The sequence below is a fragment of the Cylas formicarius genome, unplaced genomic scaffold, assembly GCF_029955315.1.
Source record: "Cylas formicarius isolate icCylForm1 unplaced genomic scaffold, icCylForm1.1 PGA_scaffold_12__32_contigs__length_19106922, whole genome shotgun sequence".
In the NCBI taxonomy this organism is placed as follows: Eukaryota; Metazoa; Arthropoda; class Insecta; order Coleoptera; family Brentidae; genus Cylas; species Cylas formicarius.
This window is the reverse complement of record NW_026844225.1, coordinates 7539704-7565150: the sequence shown is the minus strand read 5'-3', so window position 1 is coordinate 7565150 and position 25447 is coordinate 7539704. Positions and strand designations below refer to the sequence as shown.

The window sequence follows — 25447 nt, the reverse complement described above, 5'->3', positions numbered from 1 at the left end:
TATATATATATATATGGCCGGTATTTAAAGGTCTACTTCGTATAAAACCTAATTTTGAAAAAATAATATTTTAACATTGTTTGAACAGTAATTTTCGCTCCAGTAAATACAAGAACTAAAGACGACTTAAAAATATAGTAGGTCTTTATAGACTCCCAGCTGTAAGGAATAGAGGAATAAAAATGTGATACTTAATGTGCATTTAAAACAATGCTGTGATAAAATTTTTCCTTCCTTATTTGTAGATTATGCACCATTTCATTTTCTTTTATTATTTTTGACAATTTCCCGAACAAATATTCTATTTGCGAAAATTAAGATGATAATTATTGTTATTATTATTATTATCATAGAGTAACCCGTAAGGCGACCTGCATCATTTGAGCACTAAAAACGGGGGTAAAAAAAGTCTAAATTTTCCGATAAAATAACAATCTGTTTGTTCCACCCTAACAATTTAAAGTTGGAGACTTTCCCTTTCGATAAAGCGCAACTTAAATTAACGTCACTTAAAACAAGAAAATCGATTACCCGTAAATATCAGGTCGGATTTTCAAGTTCGATTTTTGCCGGTGCAAATCTCACCAAGTGCGTGAAATCCCAATTATATTGTTGCCAAACATAATTTCCCGGCTCCATATATCACTTACAAAGTGGTATTACACTTGCGCCGTCTATATTTAATAAGTTTAGCGTTCTAACGACCTGACAAACCAGCTCATTTATTATTAATTGCCTGAATACACAAAAACAACTGGGTCCCCGTAAACTTTGTAACAGTATCCGCTCTCCGAAACAGATGCAATTTAGCTGCCTAACAATTTTATTACGTTAATAATTAATTAATCTGAAAGTTTACTGATGCCTCTGAAATAGCCTGAGCTAAAACTTATAAAGGCCAGTTCGGAAAAAATCCGTCAAACGCAGTAATTAGGCTCGACCGTCAAGCTGTCAAAGCTTCGCAACCAAAAACACGTTTACATTCGCACTTTGCTGCAAAGTCTTAAACCTAAGCGAAAGAAACTGTCAAATATATTAATAAAGCCAGGGCGGAGCTTTACTTTACTCATTATGCCATAATTATTTGGAGGTATTCCTTTGAGGCATAAATGGATGCTACATCTGATATCTCGTACACACAGGATTCGTTGAAAGACTGACATGCAACAACTCCTCAACCTCAAAAGAATTTGTTAACGGATAAAAAGGCTCCATGGCAGTATATTTAGTAACTGTGGCCAGTAAAAAACACTTATACCATTTGAACCTTAGGTGAGAATTGAGCAGGCTTAGGCTGTTTCCTATTCTATGCTAGGTGCGGTTGTTCTTGTCCTTGGCAGTCATAGCGCTTCTTTCAGATCTTCCCTTTGATTTCAAGGCATTTTTCAAAGAAACTTCCACAGGCTACTGTAATACTTTTCATAAAACTTCTGGATTCCTCCTGCGTCAGTTTTTCTTGACTTTGAACTTGCTAACTAGCTCCCATTTTACTCTGCATCTACTAATGAGGGGAATAAACACCGTCTCGGATGGCTGATTCCCATATTGGTGACAGGTAAAGACCTAAGTCGCGTTTAAGATTGTTAAGTTGCTTGTAGATTTCTATATACTCCGATTATTCGTTATTACAAAAATTGATTACATGCAACAATTTTAGTTTGATCGAATAAAATTTTATGTCCGATTTCGTGATTGTGTTTGGCAACTGCTGATGAGTTTATCTGTCTTAGTCTTAAAGCTCTTTCATGTTCTTTGAGCCTAGTTGATATTTTACGTCCGGTCTCTCCAATGTATTCTTTGCCGCATATGCATGTAATGTAAACTCCTGGCATCTCAAATGGAAATTTGTCTTTGACGGATCGAAGATGTTGAGAGATTTCTGGACAAGTGGTAAATCTGGTTTTGATATGTGGTCAGTGATGTTTTAAATATAAGGAAGGACAACAGTGGCAAGTGTACGATTGCTTTCGCTTTCACTGCTATTGGAAGGTTGTGATGAAGTGTATTTTGTGCTGGAACGCTTAATATCTTTAATGTGAAAATTATTAGAGAGAAGAGCAGAGGTAAGGTGCTTTAATTGTGGGTTCAATGACTTGGGCTGAGATGAACAAGAGAGTTGATAATCGATGATTTTTGGGCCGGATGGAGATGTGACAATGCATTAAGGTATCGGTCTGTGTGCGTAGGTTTTCTGTAAACACAATGAATGTTATGTCTGATTTTCTATTGATAAGAATATCTAAGAATGCAAGGTTATTATTAGTTTCCAACTTAATGTATGTTAGGAAGTAGGTGTTTAAATCTCTAAGAAAATCTACTAGGGATTTCTAACCATGAGGCCAAATAACAAAAGTATCATCGACGTAGCGTTTCCATAATTTTGGTTTTAGATGGAAGGTGTCGAGAGCTTTCTTCTCAAAGGCTTCCTTAAATATTTTTCGTGATGACCGGTGATAGAGTCTATAGCGGTTCCCGAAGTTTGTTCAAAAATTTGACCGTTTTTTTCTATTTTTTAATTAAGGTGAGAAGATTAATACATCTGAAATGATGATGAGAGGATCTTTAGTAAAGGTTGCATTGTGCACTGACCTTTTTGTCACGTTGTAGAGACCATAACTTTATCCCCGATTTTCTTAAAATATGTCATAACCTCGTGGGCGCTTAAAATTCTCCGAAAATCTAGTTTCGCTTTACTTCGAGAAGGAATTCATCATATCCGTAAGGAAATAGACCAAATCAATAAGACTCTTGTGTCTCTGTTTCCATCTTGTCCACTCTTTCACACATGATCCATGACAAATCTTTAAATCTTCGTTTATCTTCTACCCAGAATCGAGAACTATGCGCACCAAGTTACAACAATAGTTTGTCGTCGCTGCTTTCTTTAATGCTAGTGTCCTTTAAGACTTCACAGTTACGCGCGACTAAGGGTGGATGCTGCAGAAGTGGATTTGACATCTCTTTCACACATTGATTGATTGACGCGCAAAAAGACATAATAGATATTTAAGAACCTGTGTGTCATGTATGATTATTTCACTCGACTTCAACAGCTTAATTAAATTCCCATCCAGGTGCATACATTTTCAAGTAAATCCAAAATATTAAAAAAAAAAATAATTTGGATTTGTATTGCCATTTTTGTTAAGTGTATAGCATGTAGATTACATCGCAGAAAACATACACTGAAAATACTATATTGATTATGCTTTACTTTTTGAAAATATTTACTGGTGCGTGAATACACCACTGCAACAAAACTTTGTTTTTGCAAGTCTAGACTAGCTTGTTCTTTAGTATTAGTTTGTGCCTTGTGCAGTGAACGTTACAGTTCGTAAAATATGGCATTTCAGAGGTATTTCACTGAAAAGCAATTAGAGGCGGCTATGGAGGAGATCGTGATGGATGGCAACAACCATGAATGTCGTAAGTATTATTTGGACTTATGTATTGTAGCATTGCATTTCTTGTAAATTTATGCTAAAAATAACTTGAAAAAATATTTACAGAACATATTGACGCGATCTATATTCCACTCGACGTGGATACCTTGACTGACGAAGAAGATATGAACGATAATATAAATCTACAATAGTTCGGAGAACCAACTGACATAGTTGGAACCTTCGCGTTACATACACCGAATGATACAGCTGTCCTTCAACAGTCCAGTAATTCATCAACTACTGAACCTGAATGGGATTCATCAGATGATGAAACCCTGGAATTCAAAAGAAGACGTATGCTTTCTGCAATCGACAGGCTTCCTTCTACTGTCAAATGGAAGAAAGGTCAGATTGAGTACACTCACACACCTATATCCGATGAATTTAGATCATTGAGGAACTAAAAAATAGGCTTTCTGGAAAAATACCAATACCAATACCATATATTTTCGGGTTATCATTCATTTGGCATTGTTGGTCTACTGATGAAGACAAAGGAATCTTATAAAAAAATATTTGAGCCGCAATCTATTCCAATTGATAAAGCAAAATTTGCACTTGTCTGACAATAATCTGTTGGATAAAATGATAAATTTTCAAAAGTTAGACCCTTCTTTCATGTAATGAATAAAAAAAATCTTCAGTTTGGCACTTTGGCCGTCATTCCTGCAAAATGTTTATAAGGGGTAAGCCAGTTAGTTTTGATTTCAAGCTTTGGTGCCTTTCTTCATCTGATGGGTATCTATTTTATTCACTTCCATATGGTGGTGCTCAAAATAAACCTCATTCTGACCTTTTTTTTGGGGGTGATGTTGTCATGAGTCTACTTTCTGTTGTAGATAAGCCAGTGAATCACCAATTTTTTTTATCATTCAAACTATTTGTACATTTAAAAGTGGTTATTTTGTCACCGGTACTATCCGGGAAAATAGAACAAATAAATAGGAAATTGTACATCATTTGGAAAAAAGAAGTGGTGCGCTCACGCACCATAAAATGGTTTGCGTTTTTTTGTATCAAATCAGGTTCTATTTGGAAAACAATCTACTTTTAGTTCTTTTCTGTCGAATTTGAACTTTCTTTTGTATATTTATGTATAAATTATATGTTACATCTTATGTGCCCCAAAATATTATTTAATGTTTTTTCCCAGTGGTTCGTTTACGCACCAGTATTTTTTTGTATGTTTCGAGTTTTTATTTTTTTTGCACATGTAATGTATTAATAAGTGCAACAAAATAAATAATTTCAGAGCAAAAAATTATTTTTCTATTTTTTTTATGCTTGGGATAATATGAGTTAAGCAATTTTTTCTGTTTTTTTCGCAAAATTGAAGGACCTCTCATTAATATTATTATTCCAGACGTTTCGCTCAAATTGAATCGATTATTAGGGGTTAATATAAAAACTGAAAACCGCAAAGTTCCAGGAAGACATTAGACAAACAATTCTAACATCATTTATTTCGCGAAAGAGTGATTGATTGAGACGCTGGAAAAAGTTTTAGTTCCGTTTTGTTTTATTCTCTCTTACAGGCGTTTTCTCCCCCAATTCAGGCTCATTTGTCGGTAGTATTATAAGGCTGTGCCGTAAATAGCCCGAGGTAAATAATAACTGACCTGATAAGGATTTTAATCTTTCGGTGTTAGGATTCCATGCCTTTGAGCTATTGAACTTAAGAGCTCTTAAACTTTAGATATCAGTTTGGCTTTGTCTTCCTTTTCAATGTTGGCAGCTGAAATTAGTTTTTTAATTTTACAGACCGATTCGAGTATTTGGTACAGGAATTTTGCGAATGCGGGAGGGTGGGGGGAGGGGGGTTGATGTGATGCGGAAAGAGGGAACTTTTAATAAGATTCGTATTGGCTTAGCTGGCAAACTGTTAAAAGTCCAAGTGAAGGCCATTTAATAGAACTATCCATTTGGGTATATAATATATTTATCAAACTAATTGTACAGGGTGATTTAAAGATAGAGCAAAATTCATTATCTCATTCGTTAAGTTATGAGAAAATACAAAAGATATCAAGATTGTTAGGATGCATAATTTAAAATTATTTTTGAGTATACGAGGCGGCTCAAAAAAGCGTTACGAATAAAACACACCCCAAGATAAATCTGATAGTTTATCCAATATAAAAAAAACTAGTTTCCAATCTTGCAAAAAACTTACGATAATTTTAAAGGTAGAAAACTCATATTTGATACCAGCGTTATTCGAAGATGACCTAAAAGATATATGCAATGAAAAGTGAATTAGATAGTACAGGGTGTTCACAATAAACCATTTTAAATTTTGTTAAATGCCGCACCATATATATTATTATTTTTTCTGAAAGATCTGACAAAACCTACAACCTTCTATAATTTAAAAGATATTAAAAGACCATAAGCAAAACATGTAATCAGGGAACATATTTGAATCATTATAATCAGCTTTACCAAAAGGAATATTGCAATCACTCCCAATTTTGGTATTCTTATTAAGAATAGAATAACATGAATAAATACGAGGTAGCTTACAGAAAGAAAAAAAATCGAGGTTTAATAATATTTGGAGTGACGCCTGGTACGTTTAATAATTTAATAAACCCGAATCCAAAATTTAAAAAAAAAAACCCTCTTTCAAATTCAATCAAGCTGAATGCTATTTACAAACTCGATCTCTTTTTCAGTAACTTTTACACGAATTTTCATTCTCACTTAGAAAATCGGAGCAGTCAAAAGGAAATGTGAACCTTGCGTAACCTAAAATCAAAATAACGCGCGTTTCATTGTCCCGCCTTATTGGCATTATCGCTAATGAAATCTGAAATTTTCGAATCACACTTCATTTGTTGAGTTAATACTTTTAAATGGAAACGCCATGGTGTATGTAAATATCACCGCCCTTTGGCACACAGAAACGGGATCACATTAAAGGACGAATGTCATTAACCCAGATTAGAACTAAGGGAAACGGAACATTGGTATATAATTTCAAAATATGGAACTCGAAAGGCAGGAATTAATATTTATATAACTGGATTGTGGCCCCCAAGTGTTCCCTAATTCACTAATCGCCCCAAAGTCGCTTAAATTCCACCGAGCGAACTTTTTTTCCTACTTCCGCCATATCCATTGCGTCAGTCAAGCTTCAATCGCTCACGGAACGAACTCAAAACGTGAAGTGAAACAATGATATTCCATATCAAATTACATTTATGACAGGATGATTAACAGAACTCGGTTCAAAATGCCAGGGGACAATAACTTCTCAAGTTAGGCATTCAATAAGTCACCTACAAATTGGAAAGTAAATTGCTCTCCTGAGGAACGCTAAATAGGCACTTTCTTGACGGCTTTCCATTAGTTATAATCCGGAATCGCAATTTGGGAGGATTTTCTTGTAATAATTGGACCGAAGTGGAAGATTGCGTCTGACCTCAGACGCCTTGCCGGTCTAAATAAATTTAACGACATCATAAACAAAGGATTAAACTTCAGTCAAATCGCAATAATTTGAAATTCCAATGTTTAAACTAGTGCTCACTAAGTGCCATCGATAACTAAATCAATCGGAAAATGCTTCTTCTCATAGGTTACAAAATATTTGATCTCGGTTCCAGACGACTCTTAACATACTTCGCTTTAATTAGTAGTACACGTATAATAGTGGCAGTTATACGCCACTTTTTGGGGGAAAATTGAATTTTCGTGAATGTTGGGTAGCATTCGTGCGATGCGCACACGATTCAACACACGCTGTATTACACACGAAATAAGAATGATTACTAATAAACTTAAACTAAGTAGTATACCAAACCAAAGAATATTAAGCACAGGTAGGTATGAAATTATTTTCTATTACGGACCACAATTTTACCTGAATTTAAATTCCAAAACTTTAGGTAATAATCTTGTTGCATTGTATGTTTTTGACCACCCTTGGATAATCCCATTGAAAAGCAATTGGTTACTTTCTTATATCTATGAACAGACCATACCCCAAGGCTCACTCGCAACTGGCTAGGACAAATTGCAGATTGAATCCCGTCGGCTTATAATCAGTTTTATTATCATCATCAGGTGTAAACCTTACCTATTTTGCTAAAAAATGAATTTTGTTGTGGAGGTTGTCATTCATAAAATTTCACTAATTTGATTTGATAGACTTCAACTTTTACCTTAGCCGGTGGTTGTAATAAATAGTGGCAATAATGATAACAAAATATTCAAAAGATACTCACGGGTTAATAAAAAACATTCTTTTGAATGCGGCTTGCAGCACCCTTCAACAAAATTAACCTTATTATTATAACCACATTATACTAACAGTCATTTAGCATTTGTTCTTCAAAACCACTAAGTTCCCAGGAAGTACAGACGATACAGGACTATCGGAGAAGGTTCTGCCCACTAATAGCAAAACGATGTGAAACTAAAACCTCTGTAAATCCAACGAAAATCAAAGCTAGAATAAAAATTTGCAAAATGCGACTAAATCGATATTTCGGTCGCATTCTATTTGTTTAGATTTCTCTTTAACAGCGATCGTATCGGTGAAACGCGTTTTTCTCACACGCAAATAAAAAGAAATGCTCAATTTGATCCCACCCGGCTGAGTTCCTGACCATATAACACTGTATGCCGGTATTAATTGCGCTAATTGGACAAGTATGAATTTTATACAGCCATCTACATAAGCCATTATAATGTTAGTTAATTGGTGAGAGAATTAATTATATTCATCAATTATAATTGGAGGGCTATCGGAGAACGATTTTTTACCGGGGCAATACCGAAAGTAACCAAATGGAATTTATTTTCGTTATATAGTTTCTTAGTAGTTTGTAACCAAGACTGCATCGTCATGATCTCCAAGACAATACGCCAAAGAGTAAATCCAAAAGTTAGAAAGAAATGAGTGCTAAATAATGTGTTAGAATTGGTGGGACTGTTATTATCAATTATGTCAGTCAAATTACAAATAAAATTTTGGATATCGCACACATTAAAATAAAAATAAAATAATTTATTGCCCAAACATGTATAAAAAATACATTTAAAGTTGTCAATATGAATTATCCAAGTAAACATACTACAGTTGCATTAAAAAAAATTATTTATAGTTGTAGAAGTTAAAATCATCCAGAAGTTTTGTAAAAAATATTACAGTAGCCTGTAGAAAGAACATTTGTTTTTGAGAGTTGCTGGTATTTTATTATACAATTTAATAGGTGGTATCATATATGTGAAATTCTAAATTCATTACTTATAAATTTAAGGTTCAGTAGTGTTTTATTTTATTTAAATAGTGGCTTACAGTGATCCTTACTTTGTGCACCACACAGAGTAAGGATCACTGTAAGTAAAGCATCCAAAAAATTTGTAAAAATCGTTCTCCTCTAAATATGCTACTAAAAAAAGGTATTTTGGCGTTAGAATATTGTGACCAAAACTCTTGGAAATTAGATAAGATTAAGAAACCCATATTTAGGACAATCCCAATAAATGCGGTAAACTCTTCTATTGTAGTATCTACCGACGTTTTGACAACCTCTGCTATTTTATGTCTAGCGTAGTTATTTGTTTGTTCCACTATTTTTATTATTAGCTCATCGGTAAAAGAGAGCTTGAAAGAATCTATCTACAATCAAAATCTTTGTACAAGTATCAGGAAATTGTGGTCCTACCATTTTATATCCAGAAGTAAATAGAATTCTGTATGGTACCTGATAGTGGCATGCGACGCCCAGCCATGGACCAAAATTACCTGGTTGTGTTATATTCCCGTTTTCTCCACTGCTGCTTGAACTTGATGGTAAAGGTATGGTTCTCTGTCTTTTTGTAACAATAATATCACTACCACTACTAGAGTCACTAATATTATCACTATTCAATCTATCATTTTCAGACGGAGCAATATAAAATTCATCGTCACTACTTTGCAAATCATTTTCAATTTCATCTTGTAAAAATTTCTTGGGCATTTGAAACATTCTTTACCCAATCGTGTTAGTTATAAAACTGAGTAATATTCAAAACGCAAAAACGGTGCACATGTGAACTGAAGTGGTTGAAATATATACACCAACAGATATAAAATAAACAGCTTACGATGGCATGTATAAAACAAATATCATCTTTTATTTTTACGTAAACATGTCCTCAACCAAAGTTCAAAAAAGCAATTTAGAAATATTAGAAATGAGCTTAGGGGGTGACAGACCGGCCAAACTGCTGTAATAAGACATGGTGCGCCGCCTATACGGTGACATACGAGTCCAAAGGGTAATCTTCGCTGGTTTTTACTTATTTAAAATATACCACATAAAAAATAAACAAGTTAGAACCTTTTAATTTTTCCTTCTTTTCTTGTCTTTTTTTTTCTATGAAAAGATTTTTATTTTTCTTTTCTATGCCGGGCTCATTTATTTATTTCCTTATTCTCTTTCTTTCTTTTTCTTTCTCTTTCTTTTTTTTGTATTATTAATTACGCTTTGCATTTTCACTACAATTGTCTATGTGTCGGCGGAGTTTATGATTGCCGCAATTTTTAATGGCAATTTATCATTGACATGTCTCGCAGCCTTTACAGCAAACGATATTATCGACCTCTAAGTTTCGTCACATCTTCTTAATTAAAACCAACATTTGTCTGAATGCTTCCGGACATCCATCTGGCGTCTTTAATGGTTCACACCTTCATTTTGTCTGTCGGTGGGGAATTCAGTCAAATTGCCAACAGGGCCGTACATCGTAACGTTTACACATTGTCGAACGAAATGAACGCATTTTTGCCAGACAGAAAACGCGATGCGTCCGCTAAAAATAGACGAATTACCGAATAAAATCTTATTTCAATTTTTGTTTGTTGTTTTAACCCCACGCGAGAACGTGTTTGTACCCCCTATGCAGATGGAGATCGAATTATTAGAGAACAAAGGCAACGATGAAAGCTTCTCACTGAAACTTTCAGAGCATAAAAATATGTACTTATGTACGTCTGGAACAAAAATCTGAAACATTGAGAATAAGTCTTATTTTTTTGTTAATAAAATTTTTATTTATTATTGAAGAGGCACTAACGACCTGCCCTAAAACTTGGAATATGGTAATTTGTGACTACGAGGGGAAATTATAAAGTTGGCGATTTTAAAACTTTTAATAAAAATCAAAGTTTCCCCATACTGGCACGGTGTGTCCATGTTTTGTTATTATTGTATAGTCAGTCATTTATTAATAGAGGAAGTTTTCGCAATACTGTTATATAAGTTAAATGTGCAGATGATTCCGTTCTACCGATAATATTAAAAGATTTCAAAAACTCCTAGATCAAATAGTATGGTTCTATGTTACATGTTCTCAATCCTGTTGTATGGAGTAGAATCTTGGACTCTCACAGAGACTATCTTAATAAAGTTGGAAGCTTTTGAAATATGGGTGTACAACCGCATGTTGAGGATAAGTTGGATAGATCGGGTCAGTAACATAGAAGTCATGAACAGAATGAAGAAAAATAAAGAAATCATTGCTAACATCAAGATTAAGAAACGCTCATACTTCGACTATTTTATGAGACATCCTGAAACATACAACATCCAGCACTTGATCATTCAGGGCAACATTGGGGGAAGACGAGGCCCAGGAAGAAGAAGAACACCCTGGCTGAAAAACCTACGAGAGTAATTCGGACAATCAACTAATGGCTGTTTAGGAGAGCGGTAAATAAAGTATTTATAGCCAACATGATTGCTAACATTCGGTAAAAACAGTTATGGCACATTAAGAAGGAAAAGAAAAAATGCCTTTTGAAAGTCTCTCGAGTTATCTAGAGTATTTTAAACACCCTGTTTAATGCGATGGTGAAAATAGAACCTTATGGTAGAATCAACATATATGGCTACCTGAAGTAATGTATTTTTAATTTCTAAAAAATATACAAGTTGTTCCATAAAAAAAAATTAGTTCGCATCTTCAAAATTATCAGTCCGAGTCATTGAACCCAGAATTAAAACAGCTTACCTCTGCCCTTCTCTCTAATAATTTCCACATTAAAGATATTAAGCGTTCCATCACAAAATACACTTCGCCACAACCTTTCAATAGCAATGAAACCGAAAGTAATCCTACACTTGCGACTGTTGTATTTCCTTATATTCAAAACATCACTGACCACATATCAAAAGTTATAAAGAAATATAACGTCAAACCCAGATTTACCACTTGTCCCACAATCCCTCTCCATCTTCGATCCGTCAAGGACAAAATTCCATTTGACAGGAGCTTACAGCATTCCATGCATATGCGGCAAAGAATACATTGGACAGATGGACGTAAAATATCAACTAGGCTCAAAGAACATCAAAGAGCCATAAGACGCGAAATGAGCTCATCAGCAGTTGCAGAACGCAATCTCGAAACCGAATATAATATTTAATTCGATAAACTAAAACTCATCAATTCTTCTACCAACGAAAAATCCGTGAGTCTATAGAAATCTATAAGCAACCTAATGATCTTAACCGCGACTCACGTCTCTACTAATATGCGAATCAGTCATCCGAGACGGTGTTTGTGGCACTCATTTAGCCCCGCCCCTTTCAAACAATATAAAAGCACGTACAGAGTAAAATGCGAGCCAGTTGTAGTGATGCTCTGAAGAAGCCAACAGGAGGATTGGCGAAACGTTAGCTATTTCGAGTCAACAAAAACTGACGCAGAAGGAATCCAGAAGTTTTGTAAAATGTATTACAGTAACCGGTTTCTTTGAAAAATTATATATATTACGTCAATCGGTGGAATGCTAGGAAATAGAATTTGGAGACCAAAGGAAACTATAATTTCCTAGATAGAAATTTAATGTCTTTAACCTTGCTGATAAGTTCGGTTGAATTTTTGATATCATATCTAGGTTTAAAGGCAATATGACATTCTAAAATTTTTGTTGAAAGTTCAAGTAATTGTGCTGGCACAAAATAAACTACAGGCCTAATTAACATATGTGCTGCTTGTGTAATTTTAATAAAGAATATAATTTTGAAGTGATTTAATTCAGTGGGATCATATTCTATACTTTGGTGTATATCTGGTTTAAGAAATTGTTTGCTTTTTGTAATATATTTTAAAGAATCCATAGCTGAAAACACCATAGGAAATTTTTGAAAAACAATAACTGTAAATCACGAAAAACTCATAAATCTGGAGTGTACAAGTTGAAATGTGGATCATGTCCCAAACAGGTAGAGAACATTCAACAAACGCATGAACAAACATTAAAGAGCCTATAAAAATAACCGTTCCCTTTCGTTTAAATTCAGAAATTCGCAAGATTGACGACAATTTTGATATTTTCCATAACGAATGAAAAAGCAAATGACTAAATAGGTTAGAAGCTATGATAATTAACAAAATGAAAAATTTGAATCTATTACTTAGTGACCAATTCCATCTGAATCTTGTTAAATTTAAATTTATAACCGGTAATCAAGATTCTATTATTACCTGTTTATTGATATAGATGTCAGAATATTGAAATACTTTGTATTTGATAAAGACAGGGTGTTGCCGGAACAGTTGTCATATAGTATATTATGCAACAAGTGCGGTAAACAGCATTTGACTCACGAGCTTATTGCACAAGAGCGGAGCGAGTGTTTAATAAACGAGTGACTTAAAAAGTTTACCGAACGTGTTGCATACTATACTTTTTCTACCACCATTAGTGTTTGGGTACATTTTCGCACAAACAACACGAATACATTCACTGACATCACCATCAGAATTGACAAACGTCAAAATTCAAGGCGTGGGAAATATCTCCGAAAACATCCGATCGCTCCCAAACCCGTGTGATAAAATCCGGGAAATGTCCGAAGGGGCAGGGATCCGTGGGACCAGAAAGTCACGTGGTAAAGTGACGCTTCCCGGACGCTAGATCGGTATGTAATTAGGTATTTTACAGACGGGAGTACAAAAAATCATTAAATTACTGTGAAAATCCGAACATTTTTGTTGTAATTTAATTGTGTTAAATAGATTCTCATTAAGTAAAAGTTCAACATTTTCAAAAACATTAGATAAGTAAAAATGTCAATTTTTGTAATGATTTGAAAATATTATAAATGCTATGTTTATTCATACGCCCCCCCATCCTGTATATTCCACAGCAACAACGGGCATACCCAAATGGCATCGCACCATGTTTGCATTGTGTCATAAGCTTGACACAAACCAATCGATAATAAACGCATTAGCTGAGAGAAGAGTCCAATTACAGAAAATGGACATAGCAAAAGCTACATAAATACGTCGGCTTGAAACGCTTATTGTATGTAAGTATTTCGTGCAAATTCTATCGGAACAATAAGGCTTTCAGTCTTCTCTCCTTAAAACAAATGGTTCGCCGTGGAAGATAAATGGAACATAAAAGTGAACCGTTGTTTCTTTCGCCAAATTGAGGAAGGAGCATAATGCCTTAATTTCGAAGGGAAACAAAAATGCTAGACAAAAAACCATTTCGCAAATTAACGGTTTTTCAATCAATATCATCCAGCGCGTGAAATGATTTCGGATGAAAAAGTCAGTAGCGTCCTCACCCAAGTGCCGATCGTAACGGATGGTTTCAAACACGAAGTGATCGTTTTGAAATTCTACGTTAATTTCCGCGACGCTGCTGCGAAAGCCCTGAAAGTGGTTGAAAATAGCAAAGGCATTGCGACAATAAAGACCGCAGAAATAATTTATACCCAGAAGATGTCGGAGATTTTAATTAAAATAAACTCTTAATAGCTTGTACTGCTTAAATTTAATGAAATCTTAATGCCTGTTTGGTTTGTATATTTGTAAACATTGACATAAGAGCGACTTTGCCCAACTTCATTATGTAAAAGGTTTATTTTTAGCGCCGTGTTAAAAGGAGAAACTAAACCGCTTCGGAAGTCACACATGATTTATATTAAGTCTATACATAGGCCCGGTGTGGTATAAAGAAAATCGCTTTTTTATATTATTTAAATCGGACATTTTAAAACACATTCATAAAGGTTATTTTCTGCCCTGTCATACAACCCAAAAATAGCTGGCCAAATTATATAGCAATATTTTAAACCTTTCGTTGGTGTCAATCGAAAAACAATATAAAAGTATTATTAATTAATAATCCGCTAATAGAAAATTAAACAATAATGTTAGTTTTGTTGTTAAAGAGGCCTGAAATGTCTCAATATGTCAGTTGTTTTTGAACCCTAAAATAGTTATAAAACCTTAAATAACTCCGAAAAAAGTAGTAGTTTTTAAACTTTAAATAAGCGTACGCATTTGTATCATTAAAAATTTTGACGGTTTCTTCATAGTTTATCCGTAACTATGTGGCATAGGCTATTTGCTTTGATTGTAGTTGTGATTGTTTTTGTCCATTACCTTGGGAAAATAACAAATAATGCCTAAGATCTAATGCATTTAACATAGAAAAAAAACAATTAACATTGGTGAAATTTTTCTATATGAGCGCAAAATTTGAATTAAAAAAAAGCCCCTGCACAAAAATTAAAATTTTTTTTAGACTCTAGTACAACATATTTTGAAAGTAAAGCGATATCGAAAAAAATGTGATACTCCAACTTCATTCAATTTCATTTCACGAAGATATTTATGGGAATTTAAATGAATGGTGTAAATTAAATTATCAGAAATGGACTAAAAAGCATTTTAGAATTTATTATTTCGTTGTTTACAACTTCACAAATTCAATTCATGTGAGAATGGCGAAAATTCCGATTTTTAATTGTTTCTCATATCATATAGATCTGAAGGGTTTAAAATCCGGAAAAGCAATTTTTATATTGATTTTTCAGGCACATTGTCCAGGTTTTTCAGATCCCACTTAAATACTATTTTATCAGTGAACCTGCCAATGATGTATTCTTTATGTGCGGCAAATGGTTTGAGGAAAAAGCCAATTTCGATTTTCAAAGATTAAGATTAAGTCTATGAGACAATTGATAATGTTGTTTGCATCCCGTTTTCTGTACTCGTGTCTTCGTTCTTCCCTCATCCATTTCGTCAGTCCTTGGATCTGGGCTTTCCTTGCAGCGGGACTTCTGTTGTTGGTTTTTAATTTAATAAACTTGAGAAAAACCTTATTTTCTAGACATTTGTTAAAAAACCAAATCTTTTGGGAACATATTCGGCAACGTAGAAGCAATTTGAAATACCAAATAGCGAAGAAACCAATTTCAGCTTCTTTCAAAAATTGAACTGAGGTGGCTTTTACTTGATGAAAATCCATTTAACAAAATAAAAAGGAACTAAAATACCGAAAAATGAAAATAAAATCTTAATTAATATGGCTGTGAGAATTTAAGTTTAATAATGGAAAGGTATTGAAATCTAATTAATCGTTAAGCAATACGAACATAAAACAGCGTTTTCAAACAATAGTCTAGATTCTAATTATGCTACACACTTAAACAAAGAAAAACACATTTTTGACGACAATTTTGATATTTTACATACAGCCAAAAAAGTAGAAAATTAAATTATTTTTTTTATTTATTTATTTTATTTAATTAGATTTAAATACCTCTCCATTATTAAACTTAAATTCTCAAAACAGTACTAATTAAGCTCTTATTGTCAGTTTTCGGTATATATAGTAGCAGGTATTTTGTAGATATTACATGTGTCGAAATAACTGTCATGTGAATATATATAATTTCGTGAAAATCTTTTAGTTCTTATTTATTTCCTTAAAAGACCATTGAAAAAAGGCCCACAATATTTATTTACAATAAGACGTATTTGCAGTGAACTTTTTTGGGGCAAGATGAATTTTCCGGATGATGGGCGTTTGAACATGTCGGAAATTTCTGGATAATTCCCTCGGTTACGGGGGTCTGCGTCGGTACGCTGAAACCTAATGAAGCAAAAGCAATGCAATCCTTCTTGGTTGCGCGACGAACGTCCCCTTACGCCTGCATTAAATAAAGGGAAGCTGTCGTAAAGAAGATAGGGAAACTGTCTACTTGAAATTTGAGCAAACATTATGCGGCAGCGCAATGCCGAATCTATCGAAGGGCTGATGCCTTTCCGCCCTCTTTTACATTTCGCACCTTTCGAAAAACATTATACACCGGTACAAAATTGTGCTGCGAAACAGAATACTTGATGATTCATGCGAGAGGAAACGGAGAGGGCACTTTACGGGATTTGGGCTTATCGCAAAAAAAAAGCCAAAATCACTCAAAATCATTAATAATATATTTTTTGTAGTGTTTGTTTACCGGCTGGAAATGTAATACAAACTTCACTCTAAAAATTGAACATTTCAGCTCCAACTGAACACCTGCAGCCTGCATTTTCGCTACGTACCCTTTCAGGAACAGACGAATCGATTTGGGCGATTTATTTGATATATTTTTCGCATGTTGAAAGGCAAATTGTGTTTGTTTTGTGCAAATCGTCCCAACGAAACGACTATTTAAGTTTTAAATTTTTACTATTTTCCATCGGCTACAAATAGGTAGGAAAATAATAGAGACAGGGTTTTATGTTAAAATATTCAATAAGGACTAGAAACGCTATTGCCCTCAGGTTAAGTGCAATTTGAATAATACGAATCTGTTTCTTAGTAAAAAATACACGAAATTTATCAATTACATTGGAAAAATTGTGTTGGATTAAAAAAAATACAAACAAAAAATTACAAAATTATAAATGATAATGTACATTTTTGTGATTTTCACAAAACAAATATAAATTCGCACCCTAAGGCGATGCGCCGTCGATTTTTTCGAGTTTGGATAAGTTAGTGTTTCATGCCAGCATTCTAATTAAATATTAGTATAATTCCTTTGTTATCCATTGTGTACAAAATATTTGTGTGCAAGGAGAAAAGGTCTCAAGAGAGGAAAAAAATGGATATTATTTTCTAGTTCTCACACTTAAGCGAATAAATTTCTGTAGATAAAACTCGAAAGATGTAAAACAAAGTACTTTAGAAAGTAATATTTAAAAGCAATAGCAATTCTTGTCAAAAAGACCAATTTTCTTCAATTTCAATTTTATTTATTGTTTATATAGAAATACAAGTATTTTTGTAACAAGGATTGTAAGGAGTAATGCGTACTTAATGCCATGGACAATTTCTAACAGAACTCGTACTGAAAAAAAAATAGATAAAATGAAACAACATCATAATAATTTGATTTCCGAAACATTTTCCTGAAAACTGCTAAGAAGGAAAAAAATATTGATAATAAGAAACGAGCTAAGTTTTAAAATTATCCAGTTTTTCCACAAGATATCGTGCTGACGGTGATTCCATAGTTTTAGAAGGAAACCGACGCAAAAGGAACTCAAAAGTTTACAAATCTTCTGGGTAGTATTTTATCAAATAATATCTTAAAGAAAAAGAAGAAAATACTATTTCTAACAACAATTTTACTTAAAAAGGGAACAAAAAAAAATAAGAGAAAAGAAAAACTTCGAACTAGCAAATTCCGTATAAAAAAATGTAATACAAAGTAAAAAATGAAATGTAATAAATGATATTATTATTTTTATTTAAAAAAGCAGGCATTTAACAATAGACTATTAAATATGATGATGATGAGTGAAAAAATAGATTTGTATTCACATTTAGATCGTGAGGTCCTTACAGACTTATTGAATATTGTATTTTATTGAAAAATTTTAGAAACCAGATTATTCTTAAATCTTGATAAATATCGATATATTTACAAGGAAAATGGATTTTATAGAAATTAACTTAATTCTTGATAATAAACAGCTGAAACGAGTAAAGCAAGTAATAGCCTTGGGAATTGTTCTTGACTCTCAGTTAAAGTTTGAGGCTCCTGAAAACTGTTAAGACAATGGATTTTATAGAAATTAACTTAATGGTCGATAATAAACAACTGAAAAGAGTAAAGCAAGTAAAAGCCTTGGGAATTGTTCTTGAATCCCAGTTAAACTTTGAGGCTCCTATCGAAACTATTGTCAAAAAATATTTGAGAAATCTGGGATTCATTTTGAAAACTACCAAAGGGTTCAAAAAGCATGCGTCAGTAATAGCCGCGTATAATAGCATGATAAGGTCTCTACTAGACTACTCATCTACAGTTTCGAATCCTATTTGTAGTAAATATATCACCAGAATAGAAAGCATACAAAGAACACTTTTTAACAACATAAACTTTAGATACAAAAGAGATCGACACTTTTGCCCGTGCGATGAAAACTTTTTACAATTTGAAGTAGCTTGAAACTCGAAGCAACTGTTTTGATGTTGCTTTTCTTTACAAAGTTGTAAATAACCTTGTGCGAACGAGACTGATACTTTCTATTGAGCGATTTAAGTCGAATCACTTTTCTAACTCTCCTATAATAAGATGTGCTCCGACTTATAATAACTGTGTTTTTCAAAATTGTTTATTTAAAAGAAACATATATTAGCTTCTTTAGCTGGTAGTTATAATTTATTTATATCTAACTTTCACTTTGGGTATAGATATAAGAAATAAGCCATGCTGTATTTGGGTAGCTGCGTCTGCCTGTCGAATGGCCTGTGAAATATGAATAAATAAATAAATATTGACAAAACGAACCAAAACACTAGCAAGTAGCATCCAAAAATTTCAAATTTTTTTATCAAATGAATTTTAGACCTTTTTTTAAAACAACAAGCTCAATAAGTCCCAGTCTTAAGAACGACAGTTGTAAATAATTTCCTAATTCTAGGACGATCGTAAAAAAAAAATCCCCGTAATTTGCCCAACCACAATGATTAAGTATATAGAGCGGTGTGTTTAATAAATTTCCAAGTAGCTTATAAATCACCGCGATGAAGAAATTCCCCAAAAATAGTTTTATGGGACCGAAACGGTGATATATCTGACAAGGTTTCGAAGGGCGGTGTCAAATGTACCCGGACGAAATAAAAAACCACCCTTTCCGTGCCCAGCCCTCAACTCCTTTCTATATGTTTCACACATTTTAAGCAGAAATTCAAGAGCGTGAAAATCGATAAAGTTGATTATCTAAAAAGGGCATAAATTTCTGAAAGTGAAAGGCTTTATATTATGTTCGGAGAGTAAATGAGAATTCCAAAAGTATCGGCGTTCATTAATTTTTTGTTATCGCAATCTGATATCAATCGGACATTTTCGGTTTGATATATTAGAGGTTTGGACGGGTAAATATGTTCGTCCTTTTACTGTCACTCTACCCGGAAACAAAACCATTAATAAGGGACGCATTTGTCAACAGAAACGTGTCAGACAGCAGCCTGAACAAATTGACACGATATGATAGCTTTCGTTGGTTTTACCGAAAGCGGCTTGCGGGGTTTTAGATACGCAGGACATTAAAATTATTACCATACGCAAATAGACGACATTATTTATAAGTTCCAGGTACTAAACGTGGTAAAGATCAGATTCTATAGTCCAAATCACACTGGGAATACAGTGTAGAGTGGAGCGCACTGTGCTATACCATGACCAGAAATATAGTATCAACTTTGCCTACTGTTTATTACTCCAAGACCACAGCCCTTTGCTCGATATTTTGGCTGCCTCTTGCCCAATTACGTTTATGGTACATCACGAAATTTTAGTTAAGTGTTATTTCTTCTGATATGCGCTTTCAACTCAGACCATATCATCTCAGCCGGGTTAAATACACAATGATACGGAGGTATTCTCAAGATTTCACTGTTTTCACTGTTGTTTACAAATCGAAAAACTATGTAGAAGACACAAAAATCCAAGAAGAAAAATGTTGTTAATCGACAGGCAAACAAGAGAAAAATGAATATTTTCAAACTTACCTGTAAGATAAATAGAGTACAGGCACTTACCCTTATCCTTTGAACTATCCAGTGAAAACAGCCTCGTAGGGTCAAAGCCCGAGAATCAGGTACACAAATAAGTACTTACTGGAATGATCACATTCAAATACCTCCGTAGTATATACGGTAGTGCAATTTAGATTAAATTCTTAAGAACAATACATATCACCCGATGTTAAAATAAACGTTTCTACTTAATGAAATTTAAAACGGTTAAGATAATGTAAAATACTTAAAACGTCAATAAATGCACTACATTTTTGGTCCTACAATACCCGTCTAGAGTAACAACAAATTTTGAAGCCGGGGTTTATATTTTATCTGATTTTGTAATATTTCGAATGTAACCAAGAACCAGTAGAACAGTGGCAAGTGGAGGATTGCTTTCGGCCTCATTGCTATTTTAAGGTTGTGGTGATGTGTGATGGTGATCGAACGCTTAATATATCTAATAGGAAAATTATTATTAGAGAAAAGAGATGTTTTACTTCTGGGTTTAGTGACTCGGGTTGAGATAGTTTTACGGCTCTGTAAACAAGAGAGTTGATAACCGATGATTTTTGTGCCGGATGGATGGATGGATATTATATCTAAGAATGGGACATTATTATTAGTTTCTAATTGTTACCCATCGCTGTACCCGACGTTTGTTGTTTTAGACAAGCATTTTTCAATTAACACGAAAACGTTATGCTGTATTTCGGTTGCTAGTATACTAGTCCACAGGCTGATACGAATCTTCATTGTCAGAGAAAACTATGACAAAAAAAATCATTCAAATCGGATCATAAGTTCCGAAGAAAATAGCATAAAAAATGTGGCAAATTTATGATTTTGTATATCTTAAATAATGTTGAGAGTTTCAGGAATAGGAACTTTGGTAAAAAGAGATTCTACGTCGAAACTAACCAGAATATCCTATGGATCTAATATAATGCTTTTTAAATGTTTAATGAAATGAAAGGAATTAAGTACGAAACGAGATATTTTGGCACAGAATATGTTGGAGAACCAATGGTGCTGACAATCTTAGGCAATCCGTAGAGACAGGGAATTTTAGAGTCATAGAGTCTGATAGAGAAGTCTCAATTGGTTCCATAGATGAGGTAGGATCTTTTTTAAGTTGAAAATAGGATTGGCCTGTAAAAATAACCTGAATTTTTTTCACGATATTCCCTTGAGTTCTTGACCACCCTTTAACTACTTTTAGAATTTCCATGTTGGGATTAGATTTTAGATATTTTACAGAAATTCATTCAAGCATTGAAATGTTAGATTAAGGAAGTATTGATTTTTACAGGATTATTGCTTTTTCATATCAAATTTCATTACCTGTTTGTTTAGGAAGTTCGGAACCTTTCGCAAAAACTGATTTTTCCGTATAAGAAAATTGGTGCGACGATACATTTACCACAGCTTTTGTTATTTGGGAGGAGTTTGATGGTTTCACTAGTATTGACGTTAGTTTTTGGTTAGTATTTCAAGATGTAGAGACATATTGATTCGATCTGTTTCTTCACGGGTATGATCAATTCTTTCTCGAAGTAAAGCAAAACTAGATTTATGAAAAATTTTATAAGCAGATGCAGTTTGTAAATATTTGAAGAAAATTAGTGGTAATGTTATGGTCTCTACAAAGTAACAAAATTGTCAATGTACAGAGTAAGCTTACCAGTTTCAGTCGGTGATCTTCTAACTTTCTGCTTTGGGCATGATGTCCTCTCCATTTTAAATATTTTTTGCCTTTCACTTTTGATACAGCTATTTATGTTTGTATCCGGTTTTAAAAATATTACATCCAAATCTTTCCATGCCTGCACGACAAACTGCATAATAATTATTATTATTATTCTTATTCCCTTTTGATAGAAAAAGTATTAAAGTGGAATGTTTTAACAAACATCATAAAACCTGACAACTTCATAAAACACGGAGTAAATATTTCGGAGGGTAACTTTTTATTGGTGTATCAGTTCATTCGAGGCGTTCGATACATCAAGCAAACCCGCACACTTTCGCAAACTGCCAAAATTTACTGCAATGCTAAAGGAAAATTGGGCTTTTTAGTTTTATGACGGCACCGGAAAAAACAAATTTCGTATCGGAAGATTTTCCTTTTTCTGCCCAAGAATTTTATTGCTGATTGATCAGATCAAAGCTACGATGGTTGCCATCGGGTTAAAACAAGATTTTTGTATTTTCAAGAGTACATACAGCGTGTTTAACTGTGTTAATTAGAATTAATAGTAATATTTCTAGACGCAACGGCCAAGATAAAGCCTAATGTTTGACAAAAAAAATCTCCATGGAAACTTAATCAGTTTAAATATTCATTCGCATTTCCCAACATAATTTGGCTCAATTTAAACAGTGCCTTAGTTATAAAGCTATCACAGCTAATAATAAATTTCCTCTCCCACTTAAGATAATCACCTCATTATCTATTTTCAAACAAAAGCTTAGGAAACACATCTTTCAAATCAGATGCTGAACACAAAAACTGTTTTCCTTTGGAGTAGCTATTTATTATTATGCCTTTGAATGTTTTTTAGATTCAATGTATATTAATACTCATTTCAATTAATCTAGTTACGTATTATTGTTATTATTATTTTTATTACCAAACAGGTAGCATCTAATTAGTAATTTGGCTTTCTGAAGAACTAAGTAAATTACTATACGACAGTTATTGAAGATTGTTCTGGGGTTATTTAAGGTATTAATTCTAAACAGCTATTATTAATTTTGTATTCTGCTTTTGACCATACTTCAAATACAAGCGTTTTTGGTATTGGGTTTTCCTTTTTAATTTTAAATGCAAAAAATTGATAAATAAATATGCATATCTCAGCACACAAAAATATAAATATATATGGTATTTAATACAGTAAATGTAGTTTTTTTTTTAATTACTTACATACTCGTTATCATATTATAATATTTTAACAATTAATAATTTTTCTGGGGTTATTTAAGGTAATAATTCTAAACAGCTATTATTAATTTTGTATTCTGCTTTTGACCATACTTCAAATACACGCGTGTTTTGCATTCTGCGTATTGGGTTTTCCTTTTTAATGTTAAATGCAAAAAATTGATAAATAAATATGCATATCTCAGCATACAAAAATATATGGTATTTAATACAGTAAATGTAGTTTTTTTTTTTAAATTACTAGCATACTCGTCATTATCTTATAATATTTTAACAATTAATATTGTCAAAATAAATAAGAACTAAAAGTTTGATATATTTGAATATTGATGACATTTGATAAAGACACGGTGTTATCGAAACAATTGTCATGTCATAATATATAATTTCGTGAAAATCTAAACTTTTAGTCCTTATTTATTTTGATAAATGGATTTTCATCAAGTAAAAGCCACCTCAGTTCAATTAATATTGTCAACTAATATCCAGCATAATCTTGTTCTCCCCAAAAATTAATAAAATTAATTCTCACTTCATTAGACAAAGCTTTACAGCTATTCCAAACCTAAGTGCCATTTTATTTAAATACTGTATTAAAAATCAGCGTCAATAGGGTGATAAAATGACCCTAAATATTATGGCTACTGTAACTTTATTTTACATTAAGAAAATAATAACATTGTTTTTTAAATATTGACAAGATAAATGTTTATCTTCCTTTTTGTTCACTAAACAAAATGCCAATAATATAGCGAACTTTGTTGTAATTCCTCAGACGAAAGCAGGCAAATTATTGAGGTGCTGCAAATAGAAACCGCAAATAACTTGTCTCTGGCTAGACCTTGCCTTTAATTTAAAGAAATTCACGAAAATCATTTCAACCGAATTCTCCAGAGTACGCTGGGAGGGAAATTCGTGTTACAGTTAATGTACTGAGCTATACAAGAGCAATAAATAAATAAAATCTAGCTTCGTCTTCAAGATAAAAACTAAAAATCGTCGGCCCGTGTGACTTTACATATTGAAAAAAGAATGAAATCATTTATTCACATATTAGAGTAATTAATAGATTAAACTTTTTTAATTTGAAAAGTTAAATTAAATTTAAAATAAGAAGAAGACATTTTTTTCTTTACAACTTTCACACCATTGACGTTGAAAACCACGTATTCTAAAGCATATGTTTGTAACAACATTAAAATTAACTAATAAATCAACAATTCAATAGACTAAGCTAAGCAATACGAGTGAAAATAATAAAACTTCTATGTCAAATACGAGCAAGGGTTATGATAAGATGCGAAAAGTCAAGATCAGCTCTTAAAAATAAGAAACTAACGAGACAAATCAGAAAATAAAAAAATATACAAAAAAAAGTGCCGTCGGCATATTATCTGAAAAAGTTGAATGTAGGAAAAAGAATTCTCAGAAGGCAGGCAACAATGGTGGAAGTTTGATGCCGGAGAAATTACAAATACTTCAGAAGCAAACCATAATAAAATTTGTGGAAAAAGAAGATCTGAAGAATACAGATTGTTGACTCCTTAGTGGAAATAAAATGTGACTTAAATAAATAAAATAAATAAATAAATACGCGTTTATTTTTCAGTCGGCGAAGGGTTGCAAACAAACAAGCATTCCATACATCAATTTCCAATAAGGCAAATGATTCAACAAATATCATAAGTAAATAGGTAAATGAGCTAACAATAACAATAAACGTGGGAAAAAAGTTATACTATTAATAAGCAAAAAGAAAAATTAAAATATTTGAACAATAATTAAAGCAATGAAATTGATATTTAATAAAAGTACAAAAATATAACTTACTATATAATTCCTATTAACAGTTTCTTTTTAAAATTTTGTTTAAAATACAGACAAGCAAATCAATTCTGAGATATAGCTTTGTGCATTTTTGATATCTCATAATTTATCTCGTATTTTTTTTTTCATCAAATATTTCGGCTATCCAGCTTTTCATTTGCATGGTCTTTGGGTTTTAGATTGAATATGAAACGAATACATGAGTTTCGGCTTTGGCTTTGGTGGCCAAATCCAAACAAAGACCAAATACAAAATTGTAATGATTTTTTTAACTTTCTGTTAAGAATATATTTGTTTTTGTACAAGTCCCTTAAGTTCCATTAACCTTTTGGTATAATTTTAGAAACAGGAGTCTTGAACCGTAATTTATTATCTAAAATAACACCCAAGTTTTTGCATTCGGAA

The 25447-nt window shown here is 32.9% G+C and overlaps 1 protein-coding gene across 2 annotated transcripts in view; it reads right to left on the bottom strand.

Moving 5' to 3' along the window:
• Positions 1-25447, bottom strand: part of LOC132708807 (PDZ domain-containing protein 4) — a 221205-nt gene that overhangs the window by 61047 nt on the left and 134711 nt on the right. The window contains exon 1 of one of the 2 annotated variants that reach the window (XM_060681395.1): positions 7762-7851. The exons of the other annotated variant lie outside the window; for it this stretch is intronic. Within the exon in view, the coding sequence (XP_060537378.1) occupies positions 7762-7767 (6 nt within the window). The 5' untranslated portion in view covers positions 7768-7851. Of the gene's footprint in view, positions 1-7761; positions 7852-25447 lie in introns of those variants that run through there. 2 annotated transcript variants of the gene reach the window in all.